This window comes from Rhinopithecus bieti, unplaced genomic scaffold (assembly GCF_001698545.2).
Source record: "Rhinopithecus bieti isolate Rb0 unplaced genomic scaffold, ASM169854v2 scaffold_44745, whole genome shotgun sequence".
Taxonomy (NCBI): domain Eukaryota; kingdom Metazoa; phylum Chordata; class Mammalia; order Primates; family Cercopithecidae; genus Rhinopithecus; species Rhinopithecus bieti.
The window spans coordinates 120,940-129,856 of NW_016818280.1; the positions used below are offsets into that span (position 1 = coordinate 120,940).

The window sequence follows — 8,917 nt, forward strand, 5'->3', positions numbered from 1 at the left end:
AAATCCCGTCCCACCGGTAACAGCGTGGCCTTCGGCAGGTGACTAAAGGGCTTCCTGCCTCAGCTTCCCCACCCATAAACAGAGGGTAACAATGGCATGTACTGGATCTGGCAGAAAGTAAGTGTTCAATACATAGCTAGAAAAGAATGTTTTAAAACCTCAGAGATCCATCAGGTGAAAAGAAAAGCTGGGCTACGGGATGACCTCTTCAGTGGGAACGAGGGGCAGGGGACGGCAGCTCATCTCCAGGAGGAGCTTAAAGAGGAGGGCTCCTGGCTGCAGGGACAGGAGACAGAGGTGGGAAAGGCTTGGACACCATTTTTATTGTTTAATATTTTTTGAATCCACTGTGTGTGTGTGTGTGTGTGTATTATCTGGTTTACATCTTAAGAAAAACAACCAGACTAGGTGCAGTGGCTCACATCCGTAATTCCAACATTTTCAGATGCTGAAGCAAGAGGATTGCTTGAGGCCAGGAGTTTGAGACCAGCCTGGGCAACACAGTGAGACCCCCATCTCTACAAAAAAATTTAAAAATTAGCCGGGCATGGTTGCACACACCTGTAGTCCTAGCTACTTGGGAGGCTGAGGTGGGAGGATTGCCTGAGCCCAGGAGTTGCAGGCTGCAATGAGACATCATTGTGCCACTGCACTCCAGCCTGGGTGACAGAACAAGATTCCCTTCTCATGAAAAGAAAGAAAAAAAACTCACATGGTGGGTCGGTGAGTCAGAGGCAGTGAGGTCATCAGGCGGGGCAACTTCAGAACCAGGTGGGAGGGGCCCATTGTGACTTCCCTGGCTGCACCCAGGCCTTTGTGACTGTTGCCTGGGGCAGCCTGGGAGCCAGTGGGTCACCCAGAGCCCTCAGTAAGAGGGTGGCAGGTTGGGACAGGCCAGAGCCTGGACCCAGGGTCAGGAAGGGGTTGCAGGGAGGGATGGAGGGGCTGAAAACCTTGGGCCCCTGTGGCCACCCCCACCCCCAGGGTCCCCCAGCGCCAGCCTCCAGCAGCCGTGGAGAATGCCTGGACCAGCCCTGCCAGGGATTTGCAGGGTGGCCCTGCCTGGGCCCCATCTCCTCTGCTCACTCAGTGCAGTCCCAGAGACCTTTCCCAGTCCCAGGGACAGGGGGCAGGGGGCCCAGAGTGGAGGGCGAGGCTCCTGGGTTCTTTCTGTCCAGCCAGGAGCAGAGAGCGAGAGACCCTGAGGGGCCAAGACAAGGAGACGTGGAGCCAGGGCTTGGGTGGGGCTGGCCCCTGCACCCAGGGTCGAACCAGGGGGCTCCCAGGCAGGGGGGATCCACTGATTCAGAGCCCAGACCCTGCCCATGCCCAGCCCTGTCACCAGAGGGAGGGGCCCTGGCCTCTGCAGAGCCGCTGGGCTCTGCAGAACAGTCCTTCCTGCAGCTGGAGCAGGAGAACCACAGCCTGGTGAGCACCCCACCCACCGCCTGGTACCCCTGCCCCAGCCCCAGCTCCAGGAGCGGCCATAACAGGCAGTCCCCTCTCTCTGCCCCCCACCCCCAGAAAAGGCAGAACCAGGACCTTCGAGAGCAGCTGGGGGCCCTCCTAGGGCCGGGGCAGCAGTTCCTGCCCCTGTGTCCTGAACACTCAAGCTGCACTGCTCTGACCTGGGTAAGTACAGGGCCCAGGGACCCCATGCAGCCAACACCCCACTAGCCCACAGCCTTGGGGCTGATCTGGGGGCTCTCCCACAGCCCCCCGACCCAGCTGGCACACAGCCCTTGGGGAACAGGGCACCTCTGCAGCTGCTGCGGCGGGAGCTGTGCCAGGGGCAAGAGGCTTTCGTGCAGCAGTCCCAGGTGGGCCTGGGGGAAGGGCTGTGGGGGAGGAACCTTCGTGCAGCAGGCCGGTGGGCCTGGGGGGGTTCAGTGGGGAAGAACCTTCGTGCAGCAGGCAGGTGGGCCTGCGGGAGGGGCTGTGGGGGAGGAACCTTTGTGCAGCAGGCCGGTGGGCCCGGCAGGGAGGTACCAGCCACCCTGCTGATGCTGCCCAAGCCCACCCCTGGCCCCACCCTCAGAACGAGCTGCAGCAGATCCGCCTGTGCTTTGAGAGGAAGAAGATGGTCATCACAGAGGTGCCTGCCTGGTTGAGGGGGAGGGGTGCTGGGGGCCCACCCAGTGGGTCTTGCTCCTCAGGCGTGACCCCACCTCCCCCCAGGTGTGGGACAGCATGGCTGAGATGCACATGGCCCTGAACAACCAGGCCACGGGCCTCCTGGTAGGTCCCCACAGGACAGCACCCGGAAGGACGGGGCCGGACAGGCGAGAGGCCGGGGAGGGTGGGGCCAGGGGCCTGCTGTGCTTACCTCCTCTGGCCCCCAGAACCTCAAGAAGGACATCCGGGGTGTGCTGGACCAGATGGAGGATATCCAGCTGGAGATACTCAGGTGACGTGGGGGCAGGGGCCAGGCCAGCTGAGCAAGGTCTCGGAAGGGGTCCTGGTCAGAACAGGGCAGACCCATCCTTGACCCCCCACCTCCATAGCACTGAGCCAGGGGGTGGGTGCCAGGCTGGGGGTGGAGGGCATGGGGTCCTGACAGTGAGGCCCCTGCAGGGAGCGGGCCCAGTGCCGCACTCGAGCCAGGAAGGAGCAGCAGATGGTGAGCATGGCAGTGAGCCCCCCACGCCCCACTCTGGGTCTGGACACCAGCCTCCCCACCCAGGGCCCTACTTGGGCGAGGGGGAGAAATGGGCTCCAGGAGGGCGGCCCAGGGCTGGGGCATCTGAAAAGAGGCTGCAGGAGACTGTCCAGAAGGAAGGGGCCGGGGTTGCGGTGGGGGGACCCCTGTCTGAGGAGGGTTTCCCAAAGCCAGGGATCCCTGCCCTCAGCCTGGACCCTCAGGGTGGGCTCTGATCCAGCCCCTCCCCGACAGAAAGGGAGGCCAAAGCTGGGAAGCTCCAAGAGCCTGGCAGGCCAGCTCTGGTAGGTGACTGCGCGGCAGAGACCAGCCCCCAGGCCCCCCGCACGCCCCTGCCCCTGACCGCCGCCGCCCGCAGGCTGCTGACCCTGAGGCTGCTGCTGGGCACCTTGCTGGTCTGGACCGCTGCCTACGTGTACGTGGTGAACCCCACACCCTTCGAGGGGCTGGTCCCGCCCCTGCTGAGCCGTGCCACTGTCTGGAAGCTCCGGGCCCTGCTGGACCCCTTCCTGCGCCTCGAGGTGGACGGCTTCCTGCCCTTCTAGGCCGGAAGCCCAACGGCCCCAGGGAGGCGGCCAGGCGACCAGCACTGCCCCGGATGCCCAGTGGCTGCACTGGCCCCCTGCACATAGCACCACTGTGCACCGTCCCTGCCAGGAGCTGCAGAGAAGGGTGGAGGCGGGGTCTGTCCTGAGGGCTGGGCCTGTGGCTGGACATAGAGTCATGACATATGTGGCCGGTGAGCATGTCTCTGTGGAAATTGAGGGAGGGACACCGGGCGACCCAGCAACAAGGGTCCGTCAGGGTGGAGACCCCAGCCTCAGGGCTGGCTTCCCACCCCACACCCCACCTGCCCTCCAGAAGGCAACCCCTCTGCACAGGGCCCTGACCGCTAAGGCGTCTTAGGAAGGTCTCCACTGAAAGGCAACAGCAGTGAGGACCGGGGGATCCTCAGGTCTTGCCCCCTGGGCCAGGCCTTCCCGGGGACCTCAGAGGTCAGGTTTTCAGTGCTGAACCTGATGATGATCCACTGACTTCATGCCCCTCATGCAACTCCCCTCCCTGCCTAGCCGCCACCCACCCTGCCCAGGTCCTGTCACCTCCCCAACCCAGGGCCCTGTCCGGTACAGGGGACCACATTGGTAGACAGAGCTGTGGAGATCAACACCAAAAATTTTATTTGGGGAATTCATTAGCAGGGGTGCCCTTAAGAACAACAGAGAAGAGTTTTGCGGCTTTCTCATCCCCAAATGGGAGAAATAGAGCCGCAGCCCAGGGTGCACCCAGGGACGGGGACCCTGTGCCGGAGAAGGGCTGGCCAGAGTGCCACCCTGCTGTAGGCCGTACCACTGCTGGAGGACACAGGGCTTGGGCCTCAGGCCCTCTGAGCTCCCAGCAGCATCGTCTCTGGGTGCAGGCAGCCCCAGTGGGGCCCAGGCAGAGCTGGCCATGACTACAGGACCTTGGTGGCAGGCAGGGGCCAGTGGCTCACCAGGCTGGCAGCTCCACAAAGTTAAGGCATCTGTTCATGTGTCAGGGGAAGGGCAGGAGGAGTGCAGAGACCTTCGGGGGCAACCTGAGACCCCCCCCAACCCAGCCCAACCCACGGAGGCCTGGGCTCCCCGAGGAGGAAGTGGCTTAGTCTAAAGTGCTTGGTTGGACAGGGAGGCTGGACAAAGGTCGTGCTGGTCCCCACAGCTCTGGGGCTGCCCCCTGTGGGGTGCTGGACACCCTGCAGCAGGTGAGGGACTTCCTGAGGTCATGTGGACACAGGGTCTCGGGCCCTGGCAGGCTGGGAGTCTGTCAAGCTGTGGCTGGTGGAGCAGAGAGCCCAGCCCACCCCCAGCCCTGCCCGAGGGTCCATGGTAGTCTGACCTCCTGGGTCCCCAGCTCGGCTGTCCTGGACCCCAGAGCTGCCTACTTGTCATCCTGCTAGGGCCCAGAGAGGCTGGGGAAAAGACTGGAGGCAGCCAAGTGCAGGCGGCACATGGCCCCGCGTGGGGCCGCCCCAGCGGCCGGGCTCCAGGGGGCCCGCAGTGGTGGGCGGTCCTCCGGGCGGCCAAGGTGGCACAGGTGCAGCCCAGGAGGCACCCAAGGCTGGCCACGCCGCCCCCATCCACGGGTGCAGGTGCCAATCCGCCCCCTGTGGGCCGCGGCGTCCGTGAGAGAGAAGCAGAAAGGTGGAGGTCAGCTTCCGGGCCCTATAGCCCGCACGCCTCCCGCACTGGACAGCCCCAGCCCAGGCTGTCTCAGCCCCGAACAGCTGCACATCCCTCACTCCCTCAGCCCTGCCCCTGGGATTTGGCAGGCAGGAGAGTTCCAGTAGGTTCAGCAGCCCCCACAGGGCCCTGAGCCAGCAGGTGGCCCCTATGCACCCCCATTTCATCTCCCCAGGCTCTTGGGTTCCTGGGATTCCCCTGTGGGTAGCAGCAGACCCAAATCTTTCCCCTAAACACCCTGTCACCGCCAGAACTGACACAGACCCAAGACGAGAGACCCTCACACTTCCCAGTCACAGACCACTGGCCGCCCCCTCCTCGCAGGCCTCTGAGTTGGCCCAAGTCGGCAGAAATGCCCCTGAGGAACCCACCTACCCCTGCACGCCAGACAGCAGCCACCCCCTCTTCTGGGGCCTGGCCCCTGCCTTCCCCTAACCTGGGTGTCCTGCAGCAACAGCCCTGGCCTTGCCCAAGGAAAGAATCAAAATAACTTTTTCTTTTTTTTAATAAAATTATAGATATATAGATGTAGATATAAAAACATAAAACAGACACAACGCAAGCGGACGCTGTCGTGTGCTTACTCTCAGGTCCCTGACACCAAGGGAAGCACGGACCCCTCCCCAGTGTGCTTTCCCGTGGCGCAAGCACCGCAGCCAGGCCAGGGCTGGGGACGTGGCATGCCTTGGGGCGGGGATTCTCCAGTTTGGCAGGGAGGGCCTGAGGGCTGGGGAGGGGGCTCTGGGTGTCACTGGCCCCCTGTGGCAGCATCACCCCCGTGCCTGCTCCCGCCTGCCCCCCGTCGCCTCCCACAAGAGCATGAAGCAAAGGTTAAGGCTTTGATGAAAGGGACAGCGGCGGCCGGAGCACTGACACATCAGACACGGTGCGGCAGCACAGCACACAGACACGGGACACAAGCCCGCCCGCCGGGCAACATAGGACACATGGAGCCGGGCCCCCCGCCACAGCTGGCTGGCTGGCCGGCCGTCTGTCCACCTATCCACCACCACCCAGAGCAGGCCAGGGCAGAAGCATCGGCCTTGCCAAGCTACAAGCTTCCAGCGGGGTCTGTGAAAGGCAACGTGTTAGTTAGGAGTAGCCTGGCGGGGGACACTCGGTCCGGGAGCCCACAGGCTGTGTTGGAAGGAAGGCGGGGGCTCTGGATGTCTCTGTCCATCTCTGGGACCCGTCCGTAAGGGGCTGTTGGGGCTGGCCTGGCGATGATCTGGGGTGCATGGGTGATGGGAGTGGGCCAAGCCTGGCTGAGAGAGGGTGCCTCAAAGAGGCTGACTGGGGCCCCTCACTGCCCCAGCCATGGGACGGGCACAGACACAGAACAGCCCAGTGGCCCTTGACCCAGTGAGCCGACTTCCCCATGGGCAGATGAGTGGACGGGCAGGCAGAGCGCTTGGGACAAGCTGTGGAGGCGTGGCACTCTCTCCCGCTGATGGGTCCACACCAGGTTGGGGTGCCCTCCTGTCCCTGGGGCAGAGAAGTCGGTGGGGGGGGAGCGCGCTGCGGGGTCCTGGTCCCCGTGGCACCACAGCAGATGGGTGGCAGTCAGTCCTCACACCGAGATCTCGTACGTGGTCCCACCCACGCCGGATACCTTCTTAACCAGCGTGTGCCTCGTAGGGCTGGCAGAGGGCCCTGGGGGGCCGGTGGCAGGTCCCAGCCGGGCCAGGCCCGGGGACTGCCCATTAAGCTTACTTGGGGGAGTCTTCAGCTGAGGGTGGTCCCTGCATCAAAACAAGCACATACACGCATGCACACGGTGAACACAGGAACACATGGGGACAGAGGACAGAGGAGGCAGCAGGACAGAGACGACGCGGACGTGGACTAGTATAGCCGGGTCATGGGGCCCCAGGCAGTCCCTGCCCTCTGGGCTCGGAGGGTTCACCTGGAAAGCAGGCGGGAGATGCAGAGCCTGCCTGGGGAGCAGCTGTGCCGTCACAGGACAGACAGATGTCACCACAACTGCCACCACCCTCCCGGGTCCCTGGGTCCCTCCTAGGCAGCATTGGCCACAGAGAGCATGGGGCAGCCAGGTGGGCACTGACCGGAGCCCCTGTCCTGCCCTGCACTGGGAGCCTGGTCACTCTGCCTGGCCTCGTTCCTGCTCTCTCTCAGGAAAACGAGGGGCTGCCCTCCTGCCCACCAGCGCTGACCAACAGCAGCTCTACCCTTGCTGCTTAAACCTTCTCGAGGCGAGAGCCCTTTGTCCCAGGGCTGCGATCCCTGCCTGGCTGCAATGCTGCCCACTTCTAGGTCTCGGGCTCCCCATTCATCACTCCCAATGACAGCCTCCTCCCCAACTCCACAAAAGCTGAACAGACTCCCACCCTGTGGGGTAGGGGAGGTCTGCTCAGGGCTGGATGGACTGCTGTGCCCTCAGCCCCTTTGTGGCCAAGTGGCCTGGCCTAGGCTGGGCTGGGCTCTCCCCTGGGGCTGCATCTGACGATGGGAAACACCTGAGCCTGTGCTTGAAGTTTCCAGGCCTGGATGGGGCAACAGACGCCATGAGGACACCATGCACCGCGGCCTGGGTCCTGTCCCCAGCAGGTGTGCAGTTCTCCTACCTGGACCTGGGCCTGCGAGCCAGCTGACCCTGCTTTCTCAGTTAACAACCTACTGGGTGCCTGGAGCACACCTGCTTTCTCCAGTCCTCAGTTTCCCCACCTACGAACAGGGAAGTCCCTGCTTCCTGGAACTATGTCCCACAGGGCCCTGGGCCAGGGCCTGGCCACCCAGGGTGGCACATTTTGCAGCTAGGTAATGTCCTCAGCCCCAGCCTCCAAGAGATGCAGCAAAGCAGACCCAGGGAGAGCCCCAGGTGGACAGGGCCACTGTGACTCAGGAAGCCAGAGCCACGGCCTAAAGGAGGCCCAGGCTGCCGCATGACACCGGCCCCAAGGAGAAAGCCCCACGGCCTCCCACATGCCGGGTCTACACCAGCTCTGGGGGAACGAGTTGTCAGGCTCAGGACACAAATTCTCATACCCTGTCCCCAGAGCGTGCCCAGGACATCCTCAGAGCTGGGCCACACGGGCTAGCCAGGGCCTTCAAGGCAGGGCGAGGCGCATCCTCCCTGTCCCGACCCCAGAGAAAACCTCAGGCCCCTGGGATGACCTATGAGTGCCCAGCCAAGAGGGGCCCTGCGGACGGCTGGACAGCTGCCCTGTGCCAGGAAGCCCACCCGCACCTCCCGGCACCCACCTCTGCACGGCCAGCGAGGGCGGTGGCTCTGGGAGGTCCGTGTGGATGAAGGCGACAGCTTTGGGGCCTGCATAGGACGGTGAGTGGGGAGTGCCGGGCGGGGAGGGCAGGCCCTGGCGTGCAGGCGACCTATGTGAGCCACTGCTGGGCCGGGGCCCCGGGGCGTTGCTGCTGGCCTGATCAGCCTGCAGGGAGGAGGACGACGTCCGCGGTGCACGGCTCACGGAGCTGGACAGCGAGGACAGTGATGTCTGCAGGGCAGGGTTGCGGGCGCCGCCAAAGCCGGGCCCAGCCACAAGGTCGTCTCTGGAGCCATAGCGCAGCGTGGAACCTCGGGGGCCCTCGGACAGCACACTGGCCTGCTGCAGACTGTAGGAGCTGGGCGCGTCATAGACGCCTGAGTCGCCGAACAGTGAGTCGGCCTGGGAGCGAAGCAGGCGCTCACGCTCCTCCCTGTCCTTGCGCTCCTGGATGGATGCCATGATGGTCCTGGACAGGTTGTCGTAGCGCACAGGCGAGGGCTCCCGGGGCCTGGGGCCCAGCACGGGGCTGAAGCTGCGGGGCAGGGGCCGTGGCGGGTCGCCCGTCGCCCCAGGGTGCAGGTAGGGTGAGTGGTATCCGGCCACGCCAACTGCTGGATGGGCGGGGCAGGCGTGGCCACCAGGTGAGCCAGGGTTGAGCAGGCTGTCGTAGGACAGGCTGCCGTTGCGGTTGGGCAGTGCATGGGGGGCAAAGATGCTACGGTGGGGCGTGGGGGGCCCACCCTCGGAGCGGAGGGGCTGCAGGGCCACGTGGTCCCCGCCCCGCCGGCTCGAGG

General features: G+C 64.3%; 2 protein-coding genes across 5 annotated transcripts in view; one reads left to right on the forward strand and one right to left on the reverse strand.

The window, feature by feature from the left end:
* Window positions 1-484: 484 nt before the first annotated feature.
* On the forward strand, window positions 485-4,581 carry CCDC188 (coiled-coil domain containing 188). Of its 4 annotated transcripts, none has more exons than XM_017856704.1 (9): window positions 485-503; window positions 1,525-1,632; window positions 1,716-1,820; window positions 2,039-2,095; window positions 2,179-2,238; window positions 2,343-2,407; window positions 2,575-2,620; window positions 2,894-2,943; window positions 3,018-4,581. In XM_017856704.1, exons 4-9 carry the CDS (start codon window positions 2,081-2,083, stop codon window positions 3,202-3,204), a joined length of 423 nt encoding a protein of 140 aa, XP_017712193.1. In that variant the 5' UTR covers window positions 485-503; window positions 1,525-1,632; window positions 1,716-1,820; window positions 2,039-2,080; the 3' UTR covers window positions 3,205-4,581. The 4 variants fall into 4 exon arrangements, with proteins under 4 accessions (XP_017712193.1, XP_017712192.1, XP_017712190.1 ...); XM_017856703.1 differs by lacking the exon at window positions 485-503 and adding an exon at window positions 744-1,428 and having other exon boundaries at window positions 2,898-2,943; XM_017856701.1 differs by lacking the exon at window positions 485-503 and adding an exon at window positions 748-1,428.
* A 784-nt stretch (window positions 4,582-5,365) lies between these two features.
* The window catches only part of ZDHHC8 (zDHHC palmitoyltransferase 8), a 22,425-nt gene continuing 18,873 nt past the window's right edge, over window positions 5,366-8,917 (reverse strand). The window contains 2 exon segments of the mRNA XM_017856706.1: window positions 5,366-6,620; window positions 8,101-8,799. Coding sequence (XP_017712195.1) covers window positions 6,449-6,620; window positions 8,101-8,799 — 871 coding nt within the window. The 3' untranslated portion in view covers window positions 5,366-6,448.